We start from the raw sequence: 26,951 nt of genomic DNA on the forward strand, positions 1-26,951 counted from the left end.
TATTTCGCTAGCCACTGCCTACCTGACAAGTCTCAGGTTCAGGCTCATCGCCCTGCAGCCGGACGCGGTCGGGGCCGTACTGTGCCAACTGTTCCGCTTGCTCCGGGAAGCAGTAAACAAGCAACTGGGATGTCACCGGCTCCACCCACTGTCACTCCCCCCTCCTGCAACCGAACCTGCTGCGGCCACCAACCCTTGGCCACCGCCACTGGCAACGAAATTTCTGCAGGATATGCAACCGCACTAACCGTACTGTTACTTCCACACACGGTTTGGTGAGGCGGCACAGAACTACAGACCACCATGCCACTTCCCAAACGCCAATTGCAGGTAGGTCCGGGTGCCACCTCCTGCGCATAACATGACAGGCACCCCCCCCCCCCCCCCCCCTCCGGTGTTCCATTCTGTCCGGGAATGACTGAATAATTGTGGACGACTTTCGACTTTACAGTAAAGACATTTGGTCGGGATACTTTTTCCTAGTGGACAGAGGCGCTGATATTTCGCTGCTGCCTACGTCCTTAGCATCCTCGAACATCCGCCCTCATCATACTTCACTGCAAGCCGTGAATTCAACTAAACTACAATGCTCGGGTTCAACTTCCCACATTGTCTCACTCTCCACAAACTGCAAACTCGAGTGGACTTTTTTAGTGTGCGAAATTGACGAACCTATAATAGGCATTGACTTCTTGCGACACCAGGCATTGACTTCTTGCGACACCACAAACTTTCCCCGGAAAGTGCGAAACGTGTTTCATCATCCGTCCAAGACTCACTTCCTCTGTGCTCTGCCCCCGCCCCCCCTCCCCCCCGTGACACATCAGTCCGGGCTCATCTCATCCATGCATGCTCATCTCTGTCGACGATGATACAAGAAACCACACACAAGTTCCTTGTCAAGCTTGAACACGTTGCTCGCCTACACAAGGAAAACTTCGAGCTCTCCCTCCGGCTCCACAAAACACAGCTCCAGCTCTCTGATGCAGCAAAGGAATTACAGACACTACAGCAAGGACAAAGCAAGGTCAGTAAGTGCACCGAATCTGCTTGCAATCCCAGCAATCGAGCCTCCGTGTGTTTACCTCCCACTATCCCTCGCAACTGTGCTATCAAGACTGCCATAACGTGTACTGACAGTTCCACAGGGCCACACCCTCCTAACACGGCAGGACACAAGTGCGCATGTGCGACGAGTGTCAAGTGTTCGACTGATGACCATAGATGTTAAGTCCCATAGTGCTCAGAGCCATTTGTCACGTGTTCCTGAACTGACAGCTCCTACCCCGCCCCTTGCAGACAGCACCTCAAACTATGCAACTTTGGCTCCTGCGTGCCGCCATGCGACTGCCACTGACAACACAAACAGTGCACTCGCGCCAAGCGTTTCGCCCGCGACAGTGCTGCCACAGGCCGCGCCCTCGGACAGTGGACTCACTAACAGCTCACGAGCTCTACCGAGCTCACCCGACCACAATGCCACTGCTTCGGGCTAGCGGCCGTCTTGTCGCATTGACTCCTGGGACACTTTGCTGCCTCGGCTCCCGTCGGATCCGCCGAGTGGCTCCGAACACTACGACCACGCCTCGCCTGCCCCGCCCACCACACATTGTAAACAAACTGCCTCCTATGCCGCTGGCAACATTTCCGTCATCACCAACGCCATGGTTCACAAGCTTTGCCTCATGCCAGGTGCCCCGATCTCCAGTAAACCACGACGACTTTGTCCCGAGCGCCTCTCCGACCTTAAAAATCAGATTTCTGAAATACTAAGCTCCGGCGTCATTGAACCCTCTGCCAGTAGCTGGTCTACACCCATACATATGACACCCAAGAAAGACGGGTCCTGGCGCATGTGCGGAGACTACCATCGACTAAACGCACGAACAATTATGGACACCTACCCCATACCCAATGTTGCTGACTTTACCATTTCCCTCGCAGGTGTGACCAAGTCCTCTGTCATTAATTACAAACAGACCTACCACCAGATCCCCATGGCACCTGAAGTCATCGAGAAGACAGCTATCACCACCCCGATTGTGTTATTTCAGTTTCGATTCATTCCTTCTGTCTGAAAAACGCAACTCAGACCTGGCAACACTTTATCAACGAAGTGCTATTCGACCTAAAATTCTGCTTTGCATATCTTGATGACATTCTTGTGTTCAGCTCCTCCGTTGAGGACAACATTCGACATGTGCAAAATGTTATGAACACTCTCGCAGCAGCAGGAATCGGGACCAACCAGGACAAATTGCAGCTAAATCAACCTGTTGTCACTTTTCTTGGTTTTCGGGTCTCTGCCGACAGCATTTCACCGCCCCCTGAGAAAGTACAAACAATACTAAACCTACCCAGACCTTCGTCATTCAAAGAGCTCCAGCGCTTTCTGGGGACGGTTAATCATTATCGCCAACATCTACCTCGGGCTGCGGAGATTCAGGCTCCACTGATGGACGCCTTGGCAGGCACCAACACTTCTGGATCTTGGCCCGTTCCATGGACCCCTGCTATGACTGACTCTTTCATTGCCCACAAAAATCTTCTTGCCAAGGCCTGAACCATCGCACATCCTCATCCCAATGTGCAGCTTTTCATCACCACAGACGTGAGCGATACTGCCATTGGCGCTGTCCTTAGCCAGACATTCGACGGCCAAACTTCGCCTTCTCGCGCAAGCTCACCAATGCACAACGGAAATATTCCGTGTTTGACAGGGAGTTGCTCACGGTCTACGAAGCGATTATGCATTTTAAGACTGACATTGAGGGACGCCCTTTCATGTTTTAACGGACCACAAACCCCTGGCTGCGGCCATTACAAACCCACCAGCTGACCCACCTCCTCGCCGCTTCAGATACATGGACTTCATATCTCAGTTCACCACTGATGTCAGACACATAAAGGGTGCTGACAATATAGTTGCTGATTTCCTTTCACGAGTCGACGCCGCCCATTTGCTGTTAGACCTCTCTGATCTGTCTAACCTCCAACCCACCTACAAGGAAACACAAAACCTGATTTCAGACTCTACTTCTTCACTACACTTCGTCCACACCACCTTCTGACGCATTTCTGGTGAGATCTGGTGCGATGACAGTATGGGCACGTTATGCCCCCTCATCCCAACCGCACTCCGTCGAGCTGTCTTCAACGCATTGCATAATTTAGCCCACCCCACTGTTTGTGCGTCCGCCCGCCTCGTAGCAGAGCGCTTTGTGTGGAGAAATGTCAACAAGCACAGCCAGCAATGGGCATGCTCCTGCATCACGTGCCAACACTGCAAAGTACACAAGCACACTTAACCCCCCCTCGGTGCCTTTTCGATCCCTCCTGGGCGTTTCCAGCAATTCATATTGACATTGGTGGCCCTTTCTCATCCTCTAAAGGCTTTTTTTATGTTCTCTCGTCTATCAACCGAACAACTCACTGAGTCGAGGTTGTCCCCCTCCCCAATATTACGGCAGAAACTGTTGCTCGATCTTTCGTTGAGTCGTGGGTATCGTGTTTCAGATGTCCAGCTATCATCACGACTGACCAGGGCAGACAATTTGATTGGCCCTGTTCAACGGGATTTGTAATATTTGCGGCATCCAGTGCATCCGTACTACAGCATATCACCCGCAAAGTAACGGGCTAGCCGAGCGCTGGCAGCACACTTTCTAGGTGGCTCTCCGATGCGACAACTCTCTTTTGACAGAGGCCCTTCCCCTTGTGCTACTCGGCATTCATGCGATCTATAAGGAAGACCTCAAAGGCACAATAACCGAGTTCGTATACAGCCAGAACATTGTTCTCCCTGGCGAACTTGTGAGCCCTTCTGCGTCTCTCCCTCAGTCTGACTTACCTTCCTTCATGGACCGTGTCAGACGCCACTTCATCAACCTCCATATCCCTCCGCCCACCAGCCATTCCCGCCCTAAGGTTCACGTCCCGAAATCTCTGGACAATTGTGAGTATGTCATGCTCTGAGATGACACTGTCCGTGCTCCCCTCCACAACCTCCATATACCAGCCCGTACAGAGTTCTCCAGTGCTCAGCCAACACCTATGACATCCAGATGAAAGATTCAGCTGTTACAGTCTCTCTCAACAGACTTAAGCCAGTTCATGTCGAGCCTTCTTCTACCCCCCCCCCCCTTTTCAGGCCACAACCAGGCCACTCATTGTCGTGGTTCACGAGGCTCCGACCATTCCCTCCACGTCAGACTTACACACTCGACTGAGTGACTTCCAGCTCCAGTCGTCGAGCTCTCCTCCGACCTTGCCCCCTGCTGGTCTCACACACTCCGTCGAGTGACCTCCAGCTCCAGTCGTCGAGCTCTCCTCCGACCTCGCTCTCTACTCTGGTCTCACGCACTCCATCGACTGACCACATGCTCCCCACCTTGAGCTTACCTACGATCACGCCCTAACTGCCGGGCCCTTCGCAGGTCCCTCCAGCCTCTCCACCATCGCCTGCCTCGCCTTGTCGAGGTTTCTCATGCCCCCCCGTCTTGAACATGCCGTTGCTCAAGGTGTTTGTGCCTGTCCCCCCAGACATAATCCACGACATCTCAATAATACTGCACGATTATACACTGTTCGTCGTGTGTTTCTCTTCATCCAGTGCTCATGACACTACCTCCGCCATTCCCTGCCACCTGGTGAAATGTGTTCTCCTCCCGCCCGACGACGACCTGGACATGCATCGTGTGTTTGCCGCCATGCCCACCGGAGACATAGTCGGCGTCACTCCGTTCCACCCGCAAACCGCTGGCCTACCTGTCGCTGCACAACCAGCACGCCCAGTACGACGTCTGGCTCGCTTCAACAACTTCCAGGTTCAGCAGCCGAACCTTCCTTCACGACATCTACCCACACAGCTCCCCGACGATGCTGTCAAGCTGACCATGGTCCAGCTCCCGCGGACCACCCCTGCCGATGCCATAGTCACCCCCCACTCTCCGGTCTCTCAAGAGTACTTCTGCCAGTACCTCGTGGTGACGGGGCGTGAGTCGTGGTTCGATAGCTCAGTTGGTATAGCACTCGCCCGTGAAAGGCAAAGGTCCCAAGTTCTAGTCTTGGTCCAGCACACAGTTTTAATCTGCCAGGAAGTTTCATATCAGCGCACACTCCTCTGCAGAGTGAAAATCTCATTCTGGAAACATCCCCCAGGCTGTGGCTAAGCCATGTCTCTGCAATATCCTTTCTTTCAGGAGTGCTAGTTCTGCAAGGTTCGCAGGAGAGCTTCTGTAAAGTTTGGAAGGTAGGAGACGAGGTACTGGCAGAAGTAAAGCTGTGAGGACGGTGTGTGAGTCGTGCTTGGGTAGCTCAGTTGGTAGAGCACTTGCCCGCGAAAGGCAAAGATCCCGAGTTTGAGTCTCAGTCCAGCACACAGTTTTAATCTGCCAGGAAGTTTATTTCCCTGAATGTTTCCAACAACTAGCACCTTCTCTTGATTCAGAACGAAGGAGTTTGTGTACCAAGAAGAGTCTGACAAATAATGCTTCATTAGAGATCTTGACTGTGTGTTCATGATGCCTCCTGTTGCATCAAAATTATAACATAAATTAATACTTTGGGTTAAATTAGCTGATGCTTTCACTGCTTGTTCTACATTGAGTGTACAGCAAGCAGATTTGGTGCTCTGTGAAGTCCCACTTCAGCAAAATAATACATGCCAATGCACACACAAAAAATAAAGCACTGCAGTTGTCTAAGGAGCAAATGTTATTGATTCAGATGCAAAGGAGTCCAAACTCCACAAATGAATCTTTCCATAATAAGCGCTCTGCTATGGATGCAGCATATATACCAGGCTGCCTGAATATTATGATTTCTACAAAAGTACTGAGGGCAACAGATTCCTGACTGATTAATCAACATTAAGGAAAAACCAAAAGGCTCTGAAAAGTGTGTGGCGTTATATAAGTTATGACTCATATGGACAGCCTTCGACAAACCCTGTTGTTGAGTTTTGTTGCAGTCAGTCACTCCATAAATGATAAGTTCTGTGGATGCGTGTAGTTTCTGCTCCTTTTATTAGAGATGATGATGCCTGTTGAAAGTGTGCTCACCCTATGTTGCAGAGACACCTGCAGATGGTGAGTTGTATCACCAAAACCAGCTGCAGCTAAATAAAACTATTACACACAGCTGATGATGTTATTGTTGCTACATAGTATCAGTGAGTAATGTGCTGCATGAAATAGAATGATCACAGTGGTTCAGTTCCAGGCAAGGCAGATGGCAGACTTCAGTTCATTGTCAAGATACTGGGAAAATGCAGTCTCCTTTGTAGACTTACAATTGAACGTATACAAGGAAGGGTGGCACAAATAGTCACAGGTTTGTTTGACTCATGAAAGAGCTTCACAGAAATGTTGAAAATCCTGAAACTGCAGTCTCTCAGAGGTAGACTCTAGCTATCCCACAAAAGCCAACTTATAACATTTCAAGAACCAGTGTTAAGAGAAAAATCTAGCTATATCTTTCAGCCTCCTACATATTGCTCCTGTACAAACCACAAAGACAAAATTAGACTAATTACAGCAGCACAGAGGCGATGACACAGTCAGTCTTTCCATGCTCCATACACGGTTGGAACAGAAAAGAATCCCGATGTATAGTACCATGCTAAGTCATTTAGTTACGTGCTACAGTCATGATTTCAGTGTTGATGGTTATTAAAATCTACATCTGTGGCATAACCATGAATATTGTATATTCTCTTATCAAAACACAGGCAACACTGTGCAGAAATGTGGTCACTTGTAAAATAAATAAGATTTGACAAAAAAGAAATGAGACTGCTCACATGGCTAAGGAATTATGTGCCATAGTATATTAACATGCAGCTGTTTTTTGAAGTTGAACAGTCCTTAGAGTGTTATGTTTCAATCTTGTGTATGAGCTTGTCAATCATTCAGCACCTCTACTTGTTTTGCCTTTATTCTTTCCATTGGTTGTTACCTTTATCAGTCAGGTTAGTTGATGGGAAAAAACAGAATTTCTCTAATATGTAAGATGCTATGGAAAGTAAAGGCTGTGAAGGCAGTGTTTATTGAATCCCTTACTTTACTTCAGTTCATAAAATTCTGTTTTGAACTCTGAACACAGTAAATGGCAGTAGTGAATTTCCTCAGAGCATAATTTCACAATTTAAGTGAATAACTCAATTGTAAACTAAGATCTGGTTTTCCATGAGATGTGATTTCTCACCTACCACTTATCCATGAGAATGCACAAGTGTGTCTTCTACACTAGGCAAGTCCTTGGTTATCAAAATTGATCTTGTTCTTGTTTGTTGGTAACTGTGTAATCTGCAAGCACCAGCATAAAAGTTTATTCAGTAAATACATTTTTGTACAAACAGTATTTATGCATTTTTCTCCTTTATCAGAAACAGAACTGCATTAGTTATATATTTATGTTCTGTATTTACAGAAAACTGTTATTTAAATTTGTGAAATTATGTATTGTTTTTGGAAACATGATGAACAAGGTAAGTTACAGCAACTGATGCCATTTTTCCAGAATATGCATTTTGATGTATTTCTGCAATCTCACCTCTGATATTCCCAGATAATTGAAATGACTAAGATTATCAACAAAAATCACAGTGTTTAAATGCATTCATAAATATTGCTGTTTAATACAAACAGATAAATAATATAATTACAGAAATTGGTAGCATTGTACATTTCTCTTATATAACTTTCCAGAAGAGTATCACATCACCAGCTAAAATATTTTTCTATATTTCTCAAATGTGATCTAGATTATAAAATACCTTACTGTAGCATTGTGTACCCAGTACAAGATAAAATAAGACCATGTGGCATGTATTTCTATAAATTGAACTTCCACTGTAACTAAGTTTTAAATGTTGAATGTAGGGTGAATGTGTGTAGAAGTATTTAAAGTACCTTTGCTTTTTCTAAATATATTATCTAAAGTAATTCAAACAAATCACTTATTACATCATCAGCACAAAACTTGAATGCATTTCATATATGTGTTAAAAGCCACTGCATATGCTTAAGAGTATAATATAGCAATCAGCTAGTAACTGAATTTATTTTATTTCACCAGGCTGCAGGTGATACAATTTTTGAGTGACAGTGTGATATGTGCCATAAATTCACTTCTGTGATAACATCTTGCACAATATTAGTTATAAATATATTTATAACAGAACTTAATAGGTGATAAGTCACTAACATAATCCATAGGAGCAATGAGTATGAGCAGGATAAATTTTTCCCATTGTTATACTAGTAGTATTTTATTTTCTGTGTGTACCTCTCTTTAATACTACAACCTGTACATCAACAACATTAGTAACATTACACAGTCCCTCATTCATCCATGAAACATTACTGCAATAGGTTTTTATTTTATTTTATTTTATTTTTCTTCTCCATCTACTTCTACTTAATGTCTGAAGCTGTTAGTGCAGCTTTTTTGAGATATGTCTAGACATTCTATACTGCCTACTTAGAATAGAACTTTACATTTATGTATTTATTACATTTAGTTGTCACATATAATTTAAACAGCAGCTGTATTTGCGCTTACTAAAGAATGCTACTGTCAAAAATTAACATTATTTTCTTACATTGGGAACCAATAAATCTACGTTACTATTACTGGTAACATAAAACTAAGTACTGTCATCATAGCTATTTCCATAGGCGTCTACAAGGGGCGGGGGAGGGGGCAAGAGGAGCCATTGTGCTCCCTCCCCCAAATCTGCAATATATTCATTACAAAATTGTCATACACTATTGAATAGATAACCATCAGTTCTGTGGTACGTAATAAGTTTTTTGTGTCACCTATAAAATTTAGTTATTGTGGCATGACAGGTCTCAAAACTGACCCATTCATTTGCATCAAAAATGGCAATTTTAGAATCTTACATCATACGAGGGTATGGTGAAAAGTAATGCCTCCAGATTTTTTATGTGGAAATTTGTAAATTTTTTTAAGTAAAACAAATGTTATTAACATTCTACATGACTACATATTTATAGTCCTCTGATGCTAGAGGTGTCTGTATTGTGGTGCGTAACATAGTGGTGTGTAACGTAACTATATCACTGCATAAGAAACAGCTTGTTGTAATTGAGTTTCAAATTCAGAGATTTCATCCACATATGGTGCATCCTCACCTTCAGCATAACAAAGCCAGACCACACATGAGTGCTGCAACATCTGCAACAATCCAGCACTTGGGGTTTGATGCCATCAACTGTCTTTCATACAGTCCAAACTTGACCCCATCTGATTTTCACCTGTTTTCAAAACTTAAAGAACACCTTCAAGAACTTCACTTGCATAGTAATGAATTGGTGCACACAGAGGTTAGGTTGTGGCTCCTTCAACAAAGTCAAACATTCTACAGTGGTTGTATCAGCAAACTGGTCTCTCATTGGTGGAAATGTGTTTGTCGCCAAGGTGACCATGTTGAGAAATAAATACATAGACATGAAGAATAATGGGAGCAGGACACGTGATTTCATAGGTCAGGGCCTGAGATAGCAGCACACAACTAGCTGACACAAATTGGGTAAGGGTGCGCGCGCACACACACACACACAGACACACACACACAATGTTGAGCATGGGGTGGGGGTACAGCGAGTTACCTTAGGTTTACTCTAGGAAGGTTACGGGAGCAAAGGATGTGCTGTAAGGATAGTTCCTACCTGCACAGCTTCCAAAAAGCAGGTGATGGTGGCAGTAATCCAGATGGCACATATTGTGAAGCAACCATTTAAATCTTGCATGTTAAGCTCTGCTGCCTCTGGGTGGCCCACCTTTTTTTTAGCAACAGTTTGGTGGTGGCCATTCATTCTAGTTGACAGTTGGTTGGTTGTCATATCATTGAAAAATACTGTGCAGTGGTTGCAGCAGAGCTGGTATATAACATGGCTGCTTTCACAGGTGTCCCAGCCTCTGATGGGGTAGGATAAGCCTGTGATGGGACTGGAGTAGGTGGTGCTGGATGGGTGGTTTGAGCAGGTCTTCCATCTGGATCTTCCACATGGGTGTGATCCCTGTGGCAGGGTACTGGGGGTGGGAGTGGCATAGTGATGGACTAGGATGTTGTGGAAGTTGGGTGAGTGGCAGAACACCATTTTGGGAGGGTTGGAAGTATCTTGGGTAGAATGTCCCTCATTCCAGGGCATGATGATAGATAATCAAAGGTCAGACGAAGGACATGCATCAGTTGTTCCAGTCCTGGATGGTATCAGGTGACCAAAGAGGGTGCTTCTTTGTGGTTGGTTCTTGGGATGGATGTTTTAAGTTCTTTAAGAGTTTTCACATAAATATCTGGAGGCATTACTTCCAGTGCATCCTCATGCATTATGAACAGAATAGCAACAGTATTTTGTGGTCAGATCCCACAGGGAATTTCCAAGTCCGTAGGTACATCCTGTTGTTGGTTCCTTGGGCATTACAAATGGCATTGTGGTGGGATCTAATTATGGCGTTGTCTCCTGCTTCCCTGAATGCAGGAGACAGCTTCCCTCTTCTCAGAGAGCATGGTTGTTACCAGTATTAATGCTTAGGTCATAGCTCCTTGTGTAGCCTGAGATGGGCCTACAAATCTACTGTCACTCTGATGTTATGGTTACGTCAGTCAAGCATGTGCTTCTAGTTATCCATTTGCTGTGGCTGTTGACTTCATCCGCCTTTGCTGTGCTGCTTCTTAGCCTTCTGATATAACTTCATACAGATCAGTGGATGGAGACTGATTGATAATATGACACACTATGCAAGCCTTTCTTGAAGTGGCATTGGTGATACCATCTAAGATCTGTTACATTGTCTCAATGCCAATATCTCCCAGATGGCCATTTATTCTAGTTGACAGTTGATAGGTTGTCATATCATTGAAAAATACTGTGCAGTGGTTGCAGCAGAGCTGGTATATAACATGGCTGCTTTCACAGGTGTCCCAGCCTCTGATGGGGTAGGATAAGCCTGTGATGGGACTGGAGTAGGTGGTGCTGGATGGGTGGTTTGAGCAGGTCTTCCATCTGGATCTTCCACATGGGTGTGATCCCTGTGGCAGGGTTAATTAATTTTCCGCTAGCCAGCAACCACCACATCTACATACAGTGGGCATCACCAAATACTGTGTTATGGGGTACCTTTACATAATATGCATGTTCACAGATATGTCTTCTCCCAATTGGATGCCAGTATGTGGCATAAGTATCATGGTCCATCAAGAAGCATGTACTCTTCTTGGTGGGGAGGAGGGAGAGGGGGGGGGGGGGGGTTTCAGGAACCTATGCTCAGGCTTTTTTATGTTGAGGAGGAAGCTGTACATGTGCCTTGCTTTTTCGACATCGTCTCATCATTTCTACCACAGGTAGAACATCTTATTAAAAATTTGGTATTTTCTTACAGTACATATTATATTCTGCAAACGATTATATTCTTCTCTCTTTGTGTAGTACATCACACGTCATTTCACATCTGTAGATCAAATGGGTGTACTCTGAGCATTACTGCACTACCTCAACTGACACAGTACCAAAAGTCTCTGTGAACTGGAGATGTATCCCATGTAGCATGCTAACAACTGTTCTCAGTGGTATCATTATCAGGAGGCTTTGTGCATAAACACTTTTACAATGTCCTATTATTGTAATTAGGATAGTATTACAATACATCCGTATCATTTACATAGGTATTTTCTAAAGATGACTGACTAGGCTAATTATTTTGTTCATGATATACCCACCTCTCTTATTCAATGTTTCAGTCTATGCGCTGTAATTCTGTCAATCATCTAAAATTATGCCTAGGTAGCTGGTGACAGGCTTTCTTTTTAAGGACCTTTTACTTAATTTAATGATAAAAGACTCCCTTTTAGTGTATTAGAACTTGGAAGAGGGGACTACATATATGTGTAAATGCATTTTATGTAGTAAAAGTTATACTGTATGTAAAGTGAGACTACACGGAAAAGTCATTGATAGTTGCCGTATAGGCAAATGGAAGAGAAAAGTATGGAAGGTTGTTGTTTAACATTCTGTCTTAAGTTATAGAGCAAATACTCAAACTGTACAATTATATGGATGGGAATTGGCATTTAACTCATATTATCTATGGAAACAATAGGAAAGTTAAATCAAGTTGTACAGATAAGTAATAATTGAAACTCACTCCTTCCAAATCCCAAGGAAATGCAATCCAAAAACAAAGGAAGTATGTTACAGTACATCTTGCTTGAATATTGCTCACCAGTGTGGGATCCATACCAGATAGGGTTGATAGAAGAGATAGACAAGATCCAACGGAGAGCAGTGCGCTTTGCTACAGGATCATTTAGTAATTGCAAAAGCATTACAGAGATGACAGATAAACTCCAGTGGAAGACTCTGCAGGGTAGACACTCAGTAGCTCGGTACGGGCTTTTGTTGAAGCTTCAACAACATACCTTCACCTAGGAGTCAAGCAGTATATTGCTCCCTCCTATGTATATCTCGCGAAGAGACCATGAGGATAAAATCAGAGAAATTAGAGCCCACACAGAGGCATACTGACAATCTTTCTTTCCATGAACAATACGAGACTGGAATAGAAGGGAGAACCGATAGAGGTACTCAAAGTACCTTCCGCCACACACCGTCAGGTGGCTTGCGGAGTATGGATGTAGATGTAGATATGAATCTAGTGATCTAATCTTTGCCCATCTTGCTTGGCTATAATGAATGGATGAATTTGATAGGTAAGTTGCTGTGTTGGTATCAAATCTCGTACTGGCTCAGGGGTCACAGTCAACATAATCTGAAATGAAGCATGGCATTTGAAGGGCCACCAGAGATGTGAGAAATAGAAAGGGTGGAAATATATCAAAGGAGCAGAATGATAAATTTAGTTAAGAGGTATGAATAATATAAAGCAATTTAAAAAATCAGAAAAAAGGATATGGATGAAGTAAGAAAATTCCATAAAGACAATAAATATTGCTCGAGGTGTATTAGAATTATAAGGAATACAGATCGCAATGATAATGGCTTAGAAAAGTTGACATAACAATCAAGATACAAGACAGCTTTTGTACCAAAGCAACTGTCAAAGTACATTGATCATGGTGTGTTTCACTATATGCTTAGGATTATCAGCTTTAATTGCATACATTATTATCTTGCTTGTAGTCATGCTAGCTGAAGGATATGTTAAATCTTTGTCCGCAGTCCATATTGTTTCTATTGTCATATAAGAGACATATGGAATTTGAGATGGGATATAAGGTAGCATTGTACATTTAATACATTCGTGTATTGATGATGACACAGATAATAAAGGAAACCTGCACAAATTTGAACCTTTGCGTATTCTCATGTGGAATACCAAGTCATTGTGGTATATTAACAAGTGACAGGGAAGTAAGTTTGTTTAAAAAAGTGATTTCTGACTGTCTTGTATGTTATGCTGTAGCTGCCCTCAATGAACAGAGGCTACTGAGATATTTGACAAACTGGTATTACCACCAGCGACAGAGAAACATAATATAATGAAGCAGACACTGATTAACCAGTTATCCCATATGCCTATCAAATGGCTACAAACATTATTATGAATGAAACGACTTGGATATTGCATCCCAGTACATTGACCCCAATAGCTCCATATACAAGCTGGAAAAGCTGCAAAAAAATCTTATTTTGGGGAGAATTCATGTCTCCCAACAGATGTACAGAAGGGCTTAACAGTGTATGTTAGTGATTTGAGTGCATTACCATAAATGGCTGACTAAACATTACTTAGCTTTCATTTCTTGCTAATCTCTGCCCAGAAAAATTCCAAATGACTGGAAAAAACCACAATTGACTCCTGTATGTAAGAAGGGTGAAAGAACTGACTCTCAAAATTACAGACCAACATCCTTAATATCAGTTTGCTGCAGAATTCTTGAAAATATTCTCAGTCTGAATGTAATAAAGTTTCTTGAGATGGAAAAGCTTCTGTCTACAAATCAGCACGGTTTTGGAAAGTATTGCTCATGTTAAACTTGTGTGCCCTTTTACCACATGGTACCCTGTGATCTATAGATGAAGGGTAACAGGCAGATTCCATATTTCTAGATTTCTGAATAACATTTCACATGGTGCCCTACTGTAGACTGCGAATGAAGGTGCAAGCATATGGAAAAGTTTCCCAGATGTGTGAGTTACTTAAGACCCAGTACTTTGTCCTCAACAGCAAGTGTTAATCAGAGATAAGAGTATCATCAGAAGTGCCCCAGGGAAGTGTGACAGGACTGCTATTATTCCCCACATAAATGACCTGCCAGATAGAGTGAGCAGCAGTATGCCACTGTTTGCTGATGACGCAGTGAGGTATGGGAAGATATAATTGCTGAGTGACTATAAAAGGATACAAAATGACTTATGCAAGATTTATTATTGGTGGACAGATTAAAGGAAGACACCAAAGCAATTCAGAGGCTGCAGCTGGATTAGTTACCAGTAGGTTCGATCAACACACAAATATTATGGAGATGCTTTGGAAACCATAACAGGAATCCCTGGAGGGTAGGCGATGTTCTTTTTGAGAAACACTACCTTGAAAATTTAGAGAATCCACATTTGAAGCTGACCATGGAATGATCCTACTGCCACTAACATACATTTTCCGTAAGGACCATGAACATAAGATAAGAGAAATTAGGGCTCATGTAGAAAAGTATAGACAGTCATTGTTCCCTTGCTCTATTTGCAGGTGTAACGAAGAGTAATGACTAGTAGTTCCATGCACCATACAGTGGATTGTAGAGTATGTATGTAGATGTAGAAGTAACCAATCACAGGCATCACTGTGGTAACAATGAAAGCAAAAAACTGTGTGAATATATTAGAAGCCAATGTAGCTTCTGAAGCACATTGTACCATTGAAGTTGTGACATCATGGCCTTGCACTGCAATGGTAGTGTTGTAAAAGAAGAGACTGGAAGACAAAACTTTATTTAATATGTTGCAAATTATGATACTGTATTTTGGGAAGACTGCATTGAGCAGCTAAATCGACAGCCAACGCGTAATGGAAATATTTTAAACCTGGTAGCTATGAACATGCCAAACCTCATTGATGGGGTCAGTGTTGAGACAGGGATTAGTAATCATGATGTTGTCATTACGACTATGGTTACAAAAGTTAAAAAGTCGGTCAAGAAGGCTAGGAGAGTATTCTTACTAGAAAGAGCAGATAAGCAGTTGTTAGCATCCCACTTAGTAAATGAATCGGCTTCCGGTATGGTGGACGTGGAAGAATTATGGGAAAATTTTAAACACATTGTAAATCATGCACTGGACAAGTATGTGCCGAAAAAGTGGGTTACGGATGGAAAAGACCCACCGTGGTTTAACAGCGCAATTCGGAGAATGCTCAGGAAGCAAATGCAGTTGCACTCGCGGTACAAGAAAGGTCAAGATAATGAGGACAGGCAAAAGTTAGTAGAGATTCGTGCTGCTGTAAAAAGAGTGATGCGCGAAGCATTCAACCACTACCACCTTCATACCTTAGCAAAAGATCTTGCTGAAAACCCAAGGAAATTCTGGTCGAAGGCTTCCATCCAGTCACTCACTGATCAGTCTGGCCTGGCAATGGATAACAGCAAAACGAAAGCTGAAATTTTAAATTTAGCATTTGAGAAACCTTTCACGCAGGAGGATCGTACAAACATACAGCCATTTGAGTCTCGTACAGATTCCCATATGGAGGACATAGTGATAGACATCCCTGGGGTTGTGAAGCAGCTGAATGGGTTGAAAATAAATAAATCACCAGGTCCTGATGAAATTCCAATTCGGTTTTACAGAGAGTATTCTACTGCATTGGCTCCTTACTTAGCTTGCATTTATCGCAAATCTCTTGCCCAATGTAAAGTCCCGAGTGATGGGCAAAAAGCGCAGATGACACCTGTATATAAGAAGGGTAGAAGGACGGATCCTCAAAATTACAGGCCAATATTCTTAACATCGGTTTGTTGCAGGATTCTCGAACATATTTTCAGTTCAAATATAATGAATTTCCTTGAGACAGAGAAGTTGCTGTCTATGCATCAGCACGGCTTTAGAAAGCATCGCTCCTGTGAAACGCAACTCGCCCTTTTTTCACATGAGCATATGGGATTGGTTCCCAAGTATGTGAGTGGCTTGAAGACTTCTTAAGTAATAGAATCCAGTACGTTGTCCTCGATGGTGAGTGTTCATCGGAGGCGAGGGTATCTTCTGGAGTGCCCCAGGGAAGTGTGGTAGGTCCACTGTTGTTTTCTATCTACATAAATGATCTTTTGGGTAGGGTGGATAGCAATGTGCAGCTGTTTACTGATGATGCTGTGGTGTATGGGAAGGTGTCGTTGTTGAATGACTGTAGGAGGATACAAGATGACTTGGACAGGATTTGTGATTGGTGTAAAGAATGGCAGCTAACTCTAAGTATAGATAAATGTAAATTAATGCAGATGAATAGGATAAAGAATCCCGTAATGTTTGAATACTCCATTAGTAGTGTAGCGCTTGACACAGTCACGTCGATTAAATATTTGGGCGTAACATTGCAGAGCGATATGAAGTGGGACAAGCATGTAATGGCAGTTGTGGGGAAGGCGGATAGTCGTCTTCAGTTCATTGGTAGAATTTTGGGAAGATGTGGTTCATCTGTAAAGGAGACCGCTTATAAAACACTAATATGACCTATTCTTGAGTACTGCTCGAGCATTTGGGATCCCTATCAGGTTGGATTGAAGGAGGAAATAGAAGCAATTCAGAGGCAGGCTGCTAGATTTGTTACTGGTAGGTTTGATCATCACGCGAGTTTTATGGAAATGCTTCAGGAACTCAGGTGGGAGTCTCTGGAGGAAAGGAGGCATTCTTTTCATGAATCGGTACTGAGGAAATTTAGAGAACCAGCATTTGAGGCTGACTGCAGTACAATTTTACTGCTGCCAACTTATATTTCGTGGAAAGACCACCAAGGTAAGATAAGAGAGATTAGGGCTCATACAGAGGCATATAGGCGGTCATTTTTCCCTCGTTCTGTTTGGGAGTGGAACAGGGAGAGAAGATGCTAGTTGTGGTATGAGGTACCCTCTGCCATGCACCATATGGTGGATTGTGGAGTATGTATGTAGATGTAGATGTAGATGAAGCACCAAGAGCAAATTTTCTGCAGTTCCTGTCAGTTGTATGTTTCTGGATGAAAATAATAGCTGGATTTTCCCAATGCTTATACTTTCTATAGACTTGCTAATATCTTGAATGATCTGTATTGTGTGTGCTGAATATAAATGTAGTGTTAGGTTATTAATATTGTTGCACAGATGTTAAATTCAAAATAACCTAAGCACATATTTATGTCATGAAGTGAAACAAGACTGGAATCTTTATTCAGAACAAAAAGAAAGCAGGAGAAGGACTAAAATGCAAGCACTTAACATAAAAAGGGACCATTGTTATAAAATGGATTATAACATAAAAGTCGTCCATATTGTGCCCTCCCTCCCTCCAATTAGTGTCAGTGGTTCCTAGTCAGAGTGTCAACAGCTACAAGGACTGAACTGCTTTTACCATCCATTAAGTATGGCTACTATTTTGCTGTTTGTTGGTAATGGTTGTGATGATGGCAGATGAGGAGCAATCACTGGTTGTGATGTGTTGCTCATGATTGGGCTTTGTTCATCTCTTTTTGGTGTCAGAGTCTCCATCTCAGTAAAACTCTTTGTCTACAGACAGCCACCAAGAGCCACATTACTTTGTTGTGGCTTGAGCCGCATAACAGATTTAGACATTTTTACAATTCCAGCAGACATGTTGCTAAACAATCCTCTTGGTAATAATAGTGTTGGACTGTATGACATTGTCTTTGCCTATAAATCCTTTTTAAAAGACAAGCACAATTGCAGCAGAATCAACTCCAACTTCTTGGCCTATTGTCCTGTGGTGGCAGTGACCACTCCTCTGGCACATGGCTCATATTTATTTATTTGCTCCCAGCAAGCAACAAAACATATATGAGCTTAATTTATAATCTTTTGTGTATACACTGAGGTGACAAAAGTCATGGGATAGTGATATGCACACATACAGATAGATGGTGGTATACCACGTACAGAAGGTGTAAAAGGGCAGTGCATTGGCAGAGCTGTCATATATACTCAGATAGTCCATGTGAAAAAGTTTCCTATGATTTGGTTATCCAGATCACCTGACATGAATCCCATTGAACATTTGTGGGACATAATCGAGAAGTCAGTTCGGTCACAAAATCCTGCACTGGCAACACTTAAGCAATTATGGGCAGTTATAGAGGCAGCATGGCTTCATATTTCTGCAGGGGACTTCCAATAACTTGCTGAATCCTTGTTTCATTGAGTTGCTGCACTAAACTGGGCAAAAAGAGGTCTGAACAATATTGGAGGCATCCCATGACTTTTGTTGCCTCAGTGTAATCCTTTCATGTGCAAATTAACTGCACAACACTGTGGATTTAAAGAGCACATACTCTTAAGATATACAAGGACATTTAATACTAACAAAACAGTAGGAGCGGAATACTTTAGATTTCACTTTTATCTGGCTCCTTGATCGGTTCTGGGTCATATGGATACTTTGCTGTAAGCCATTTCTTGAGGTCTCTCCTAAAATTTATTTATGAGTTATAGTACAGTACTCCTTCAAATATGGACTGCTTTCAATTAGTCTGAGTCTTCTACAGTTTAGGTAAAAGTCTTCCTTACTTCTTTATTATAATAATGAAATTGTACATTTCTGCTAGAAGCTTTTCTTTCCTTTATTACTACTGTAATCATTTGGAACATATATATTGCCTATACAGCCATGATAATGCAAATTAAAAATATATCTATACATAGTGTATTCTCTCACTTAAGCTACTTTCCTTTAACACAAAAACTCTGTTGATGTATGTATGATATGTTCCACCCTGAATTATAATATTGTACGACAAAAAAGGTTCTATTTGGCTTCCAGGGGGCTCTAAGATTTCCAATCTCACATGTTGCCTCCAAATGCTTCTATCTTATGCTTTTTCTTTCCAATTATATATGCCCCTCTGCCTCAGATTTTCATTTGACTTAGCCTTGTTCTCCTGGTCCAAAATTTATTATACTTAATTTTGAATTTAGATATGGAGTTATCCTCCTTAAGACATATAGATTAAATGTTAGCTTATTACACACATTATTAACTTGATGTTTTCAAGTCAGTTTAGTACCTTTACATATGCCAAATAGTTGCAAACAATGGTTGTGTTGTTCAGTGGACTTCCATTTATCACTTTTTGGTTATTTGATCCATGAGACTGAAAGTACACTACTTTGCTTTTTGAGAAATTAACCATTAAAATTTCACTTTCCAAATGATCTTGTATTTTCCCTATTCATTTTTGCACTTCCTTGTTAAGATTACCTGAATCTTTTTCCCAGCCAAGACCAAATGTATTGTTGGCATCCATGGTGAAGAGTAGTTCATTATTGTGAATCTTGGGAAGGTCATTTGCATAAATGAAAAATAATAAAGGTTGTAATATTGAGCAATGTGGCTCATCAAATTTAATTGTTCTCATTCTAAACATTTTCCTGTCCATGATGTTCCCATTGTCATAGACAGTTTCAGTGTGTTGTTGCCTATTTGTCAAATATGACTCTAGTAGGCACATAATATTTCCATAGAGATCATCATTTGCAGTGAATTACCCTGTCTAAAGCTTTTGGAAGGTCTAAAAATGTTCCCATCAGTTTTCTTGTAGAGACTTATGCATAAACTGCACAGCTGCTGATATTGTGCCCCTCCTTGCTCTGAAACTATGTGGAAAACCCCCTAATGTGTCCTTATGTTGTAATGATCCAGCAAGTGTTTTCCTATACTGTTTTCAAAAAGCTTACTGAAGTGGGAAATTAGAACAAAAATCTATAGTTTTAGAGAAGTTTACTATCTCCACATTCAAACAAAGGCTACAAACAATTGTCAGCTTCAAATTACTGGGGAATATGCCTTCCTGGAAAACACAGTTTATTAAATGAACCAGTGGTGGAATTAAATCCTGCATACATTTTTTAATAGGAATGACATAATTTTGTCTCATTCTCTTGAACTGTATTGATCAGTCCTCATATAGATTGTATGGTTGTCTAGTGAGAAAGTACAACTTAAATTGGCTGCACATCTCTTGCATCATGTCACCAATGTAATCAGTTATCTTGACACTGAAATCTTTTCACTAATTCTCCTACAACATGAAATCTCTAATCCACACTGAGAATATGTTGATATTCATCAGACAACTGTTAGTCAAGTGATTTAGAGAAGACAATCTTTTAACAAATCACTGTCTTTAAATATATTGTTCACAAATTATTATGTACATTACTTTCAAATTTTGAAGAGCTCTTGCATTCCTTGTATGATTGAAATTGTTTGAAATATACCTTTGTTCTTTCTTTTTAAAGTCCCATATTACTTGTGTAGCACTGAATTCTGAAAGATTACTGTATTACATTTTAATTTTGTATTTTCAATTCTGAAATTAGCTTCTACTTCCAATATATTTTCATTATTATACATTCACTGCTTAGTAATCTTAATGGAATTTGTTGTATGACTTAATCATTAAATTGTCAGTTTGTTTAATTACAATGATGTATTTCATATGCCATTTTAATAACAGCTGTGGTGAGGCAAATGCCAGTTACTATCAATAAGCTGTAAACCCACCACTCAGTACCTGAGACAATCTTTATCTCATGTCCATTAAATTTTGTAATGTATCTGCTGACAATACCTCACAACATTTTTATGTTTGTGGAAATCAGTTAGCCCCAATGCTCACACTTCTGACACAGTTTGTTGTCCACCATCCTTGTACACTCTCATTTCACACAATTTCCCATTTTTAGTCTACCCTTTCTTTTAATTTTAGTGACATTTCTCAACACAGATGGAATAAGGAGGTTATATGTTGTAGTTACACAACTGACTCCACTTCTGCTTTGTTTGAAATGCAGTGTATAGAATAAAATGTTTGTATTTCTGCAGCTGAATATGGGATTAAACAATATGATTATTGTAATTCTCATTCTAGCCTGGAGTGCAGTCTCACAAAGCATATTTCAACAGTCAATGCTGTAGGAATGTTCGTGTAGAAAATATTACTTTTGGGTTAAAGGAGACCACTCACCAGAAAGCAGAAGTGTTGAGTTGTCAATAGGCACACATGAACAAAGAAAACTTACAAGCTTTCTGAGTTATCCTTTGTGGAAAGGTGGACTGTTTGTGTTGGGGGTAGTGTTGGCTGGGGTGGACAGAAGAAGGAGGAGGCAGGAGGCAATGAGAGGGACTGGGGGTGGATGGATAGGGACTCAGAGGAGGCATCAGTTTGCTGGCTAGGAATGTGGAAGGGGGGAGTGGCAGGCATATGGGTTTGGCATGTAATACACAACTGTAGGGACCAATGTGGGCCAGCGCACGCTGAAGGCGATGTGAGAACATGAGTTGGGAGGGGGTGACAGTAAGGGGAAGTGGGAGAAACTGTTGGGTGGAGGGTGCAGGGGCAGTGGTTTACCTGACATTGAGATGAGGACAGCTATGGGAGCAGATAATGTGTTGTAGGAATAACTCTCATATGCATAGTTCAGAGAAGTTGGTAGCAGAGGGGAGGATCTGGATTGCCCATGTTGTGAAGCAACCATTAAAGTAGAGCATGTTTTGTTCAGCTGCATGTTGTGCTACCGGGTGGTCACTTTGTTCTTGTCAACTGTCTGGTTGTGACCATGGATATCTGCATGGCACCTTCCTATGCCAACCTGTTTATGTACCATCTATAGGAAACATTCCTAGACTCCCAAAACTTCCAACCCCTAGTCTGGGTCAGGTTCATTGATGTTGTCTTCATGATAAGGATTCAGACCCAAGATGCCCTAGCCACATTCCTTAACAACCTCAACACCTTCTCTCCCATCCGTTTCACTTGGTTCTCCTAATGCCAACACACCTGCACATTGACCTCCAACTCTCTGATGGGTCCATACACACTGCTGTCTGTATTAAGCCAACTAACCACTAACAGTACCAGCATTTTGATGGCTGCCATCCTTTCCACACCAAAAAGTTCTTTCCATACTGCCTCGCCACTCATGGATGATATATCCGCAGTGGCGAGAACTCTCTTGCCCAATATGCTGAAGGCCTCACAAAGATCTTCGCAGACAGGTAATCTCACCCAAATGTAGTCCACAAACAGATTTCCCATGCCATATCTTCACACACCCCCAAGAGTCAGCCACAAAGGAACGCCCCCCCCCCCCCCCTCGTCACCCAATATCACCCTTTCAGCAAGGCTTTGATTATCTCTCATCTTGCCCTGAAATGAGCTCCATCGTATCCAAGATCATTCCCAGCCCTCCTAAAGTGGTATTCCATCACCCACTCAACTTACACAACATCCCAGTCCATCTCTATGCCACTCCCAATCCCAACTCCTTGCCAAGGGGATCATATCCATGCGGCAGAGAGCTGCACAATCCACTCACCCAGCACCTCCTAATGCAATCCTGTCAGAGGCTTATCCTACCCCATCAGAGGCCAGGTCACCTGTGAAAGCAGGCATGTCATGTACCAACTCAGCTGCAAACACTGCACAGCTTTTTGCATTTGTATTTGTATTTCTTTATTGGTCCTGTAAATCGTGTTTAGGTACATATTTTCCACAAACGATGCATGACTACCAACCAGCTGTTCACCAGGATGAATGGTCACTGCCAAACTGTTGCCAAAAATAAAGTCATCGCGCAGCTGAGCACAACATGCTCAGCTTCAATGGCTGCTTCACAACTAGGCCATATGAATCCTTCCCTCCACCACCAGCTTCTCTAAACTGTGCAGATAGGATTATCCCTAGAACACATCCTCCGCTTCCATAACCATCCTGGCCTCAGTCTCAGGTAACCCACTGCCCTAAACCCTTCACCCAACAGTTTCCCCTTTCATCTTTGAATTTATGTTCCCACATCGCCTTCAGTGTGTGCTGCTTCCCAATTACCTTTACAATCACGCATTACTTGCCTAGCCAATATACCGGCTACGTCTCCCTTACACATTCCTAGCTGAACCAATTGCCTCCCTCTGAGCCACTAGCCACCACCCACAGTCCCTCTCCCTGTCTCCCATCTCCTTCTCCCTCTACCCATCCCACCAGACACTACCCCCAGCACAACCAGTGCACCTTCCGAGAAACAAAGCATTGGCACTCTCAGTCCAGCCAGCACCTTGTAGGTTCAGAGACGTACGTGTGTGTGTGTGTGTGTGTGTGTGTGTGTGTGTGTGTGTGGGTCTATCAATAACTCAGCTCTCCTGCTTTTCAGTGAGTGGTCTCCTTTTCTTCAAGAGTATTTAATATTATAACAATCATTTGACTATTGCAAAAGATGCAGTCTTTGGTCAAATATTTATGCATCCTTGAATTTACAGTTTATGTAAGTGAAATGCCAGCTGTAGCCAAGTAATTGTTTATCACCATGTTGTAAAACAAATAATTCTAGAATTCAAGGTTTTGAATTCTATGAGATGAATTGTCTTTCTTTAATTCCAGGGATCTGTTCTTTGAAGAAATAGAAACATCTTGCTCAAATTAAACTATGGAAATGGAAGCTATTGGGTTGTGAAGACCAGTGATGCTTACTTACATCACAGATGATCATTGAACAGCACACAATAATTTCTGTAAAGACTTTCATGTCATCCTATGCACGAGTTTTTTGTTAATTTGGAAGGTGACTGTAGTAGAAGATTTATATTTACAAGAAGATTAATATTTACAAACCTCTTGCAGCGAATTGAAACAAAATAATTGAGGATGAATCTTCTTTCTGCTTAATAGCCTGTGCTAATTTTGTTAACTTATTCATTAAATATTAAAGTAAAAAAAACAACAACAAAATGGCAACCATCAAGCTTGATGATCTGCTGGGGAAAAAGAAAGAAGCTCCTCAAGTGCTGGACCTGTCTCGTAGTGTAGTCCAGTCAAAGGAGGACATGCGAAAATTGATGGACAGAGTCCCAGAATACAAGATACGTCCTGAAAAGGTCAGTGAAATTCCATTTTTGACTTTGTATTGAACACTTGCACAACCTGCCTTTGAATAACACCACCATGCTTTGTGGTCCATTAATTGATTATTATTGTTTGTTGTTGTTGTGGTCTTCAGTCTGAAAACTGGTTTGATACTGCTCTCTCTGCTACTCTAACCTCTGCAAGCCTCTTCATCGCTAAAGAACCACTGCAACCTATATTCTTTAGAACCTGCTTACTGTATTCAATTCTTGGTTTCTCTCTGTAATTTATTCCCACACACCTCCCTCCAACAGTAAGTAGGTGTCTCCTTGATGTCTCAGAACATGACATTTCAACTGATTCCTTCTTTTAGTTGAGTTGAGTCACAAATTCTTTTTCCTGCAAATTTTATTCAGTACCTCCTCATTAGTTAGATGATGTACCCATACAATCTCCAACAGTCCTCTGTAGTACCCATTTTGCATGCTTTAACTTCAATAGTTTGTACAAATTAAAAAGATGTGAAGAAACATCTAATAATCTAACTGAGTAATAAAGATAGCAGTTTATTCACGCATATTTGCATGCAGATGTACAACAAGTATAAGGTAAAATTTAAGATCTTTTTCATAATCCAAGTATTCTTCTGTGGCCTAAAAAAAACCTTCTTTTTAAGCCAGTTTCATATACCATTTCTGAAAGTTTTTGGGAGGTAGTGTGTGCTTCTGGAGGCAGTCCAGCGAACAGTTTAACTCCATGCTACATATAGCTATTACAACTCTTGCTTAATCTAGCAAAAGGCCTGGTCAATCATATCTTTGTGATGCGTATTTTGATAATAATATGACTGCCTTAATTTGTAGCTCTTTTAGTGTCAATGGACTAGGCAACTAAGTGTAAATAATGATGGGGCTGTCATGACACTGTAATCTACCCCTCCCTCATTTGTTGATTGTCCCTGACATCATAATAAACTCTTTTGATAATCTCTGAGAATAGTAAGATTTACAATGAACTTTTTTACTTACCTTCGTTTCTCATAGTTGGCTCCAGTTCTTCACATCTAGGGAATGATTCTTGAAGTTGAAATATTTGACATTGTAGATTATCATGGTTCCAATTGACGAAATAACTTGTGAAGCATTGCCGGTTTCTATGTTGATTTTTATTCTTTCACATTTTTCTACATCACACTGTCTTCACAATTTCCTCTTCAAAACCGAAAACTACATTGTTATTGTCAGAAATAAAAACACGTTGGATCACATCAAATGCATCCCCACTACTAATACATTCTGTGGTACTAACAATATTCCAAAGAGTTTACAAATTTTCTTGACAAATGAGTCTCCACCAATTTGTATCATTATTTTGTAAATGAATCAAGAAGTAAACATAATAAATATTGTGCGATTGCACAATTAATAACAGGAATTTTAAGTTTGCCAGGTATTTTGTAGTTTTCAAATGTTTCTAAGAGAAAAGTAATTTTAACTGTACATTCAAAGCTAGCATATATCGACTATAACAACAAAACAATTTCTTTTTATGGATTATAGCCTGAAATATACCACATTGTGTACAAAATTGTATGAAATTCTTTTAGTTAAACACCTGAGATAATATTAATGTGTTTAAAAGGCAGAAAGTATCCTTGGTATTGATAACTTCTATTGAAGAAGAGTAATGCTAGAGGAGAGTGTCAAGAATTTTCAAGAATTTTATTCACCATAGATCATTTTACAATGATATTGGCTTCGTCATACAAGATGTACTAGTACATACAGAATAACAAAATAAACTTCTGTCAATACATTATAAATACATTTGAAGCATGACAGTGTACCAAATTACAAAGGATAGATTTTAAAAGCTAACACAACAAGCTATCTTATAATCTAATATAATAAGGTATTTTATTGTTTATAGTATAAACTTTGTAATTACACATGATTAACCACAGCACAAAATAATATGTTTAACTACAGACAACTTTTAAATGCTTATATTCTCCTCAGGCATCTCAAAGAATTCTTTAATGTCATAGAATGGATGATCTGACAGCCAGCTGTACCACTTAATTTTAAAAGAATTTGTATCCATAGACTGAACATGAATTGGCAGTTTATTGAACATTTTCAGTGGGTTAACTTTTGGGAATTTCCTGTTCTCGCTAATCTGTGGCACGGTATGTCTAAATTACTGTTCGCCATGGTGTGTTGAAACAGGCGAAATACCCTCAGACTTCAAGAAGAATATAATAATTCCAATCCCAAAGAAAGCAGGTGTTGACAGATGTGAAAATTACCGAACTATCAGCTTAATAAGTCACAGCTGCAAAATACTAACACAAATTCTTTACAGACGAATGGAAAAACTAGTAGAAGCCAACCTCGGGGAAGATCAGTTTGGATTCCGTAGAAACACTGGAACACGTGAGGCAATACTGACCTTACGACTTATCTTAGAAGAAAGATTAAGGAAAGGCAAACCTACGTTTCTAGCATTTGTAGACTTAGAGAAAGCTTTTGACAATGTTGACTGGAATACTCTCCTTCAAATTCTAAAGGTGGCAGGGGTAAAATACAGGGAGCGAAAGGCTATTTACAATTTGTACAGAAACCAGATGGCAGTTATAAGAGTCGAGGGACATGAAAGGGAAGCAGTGGTTGGGAAGGGAGTAAGACAGGGTTGTAGCCTCTCCCCGATGTTGTTCAATCTGTATATTGAGCAAGCAGTAAAGGAAACAAAAGAAAAATTCGGAGTAGGTATTAAAATTCATGGAGAAGAAATAAAAACTTTGAGGTTCGCTGATGACATTGTAGTTCTGTCAGAGACTGCAAAGGACTTGGAAGAGCAGTTGAATGGAA

The 26,951-nt window shown here is 41.4% G+C and overlaps 1 protein-coding gene across 1 annotated transcript in view; it reads left to right on the plus strand.

Annotated features, from left to right (window-relative positions):
* LOC126473858 (uncharacterized) overlaps positions 1 to 26,951 on the plus strand; it is a 142,894-nt gene that overhangs the window by 61,134 nt on the left and 54,809 nt on the right. The window contains exon 4 of the mRNA XM_050101186.1: positions 23,620 to 24,113. Within this exon, the coding sequence (XP_049957143.1) occupies positions 23,967 to 24,113 (147 nt within the window). The 5' untranslated portion in view covers positions 23,620 to 23,966. The remainder of the gene's footprint in view (positions 1 to 23,619; positions 24,114 to 26,951) is intronic.

Source organism: Schistocerca serialis, chromosome 4, assembly GCF_023864345.2.
Source record: "Schistocerca serialis cubense isolate TAMUIC-IGC-003099 chromosome 4, iqSchSeri2.2, whole genome shotgun sequence".
In the NCBI taxonomy this organism is placed as follows: Eukaryota; Metazoa; Arthropoda; class Insecta; order Orthoptera; family Acrididae; genus Schistocerca; species Schistocerca serialis.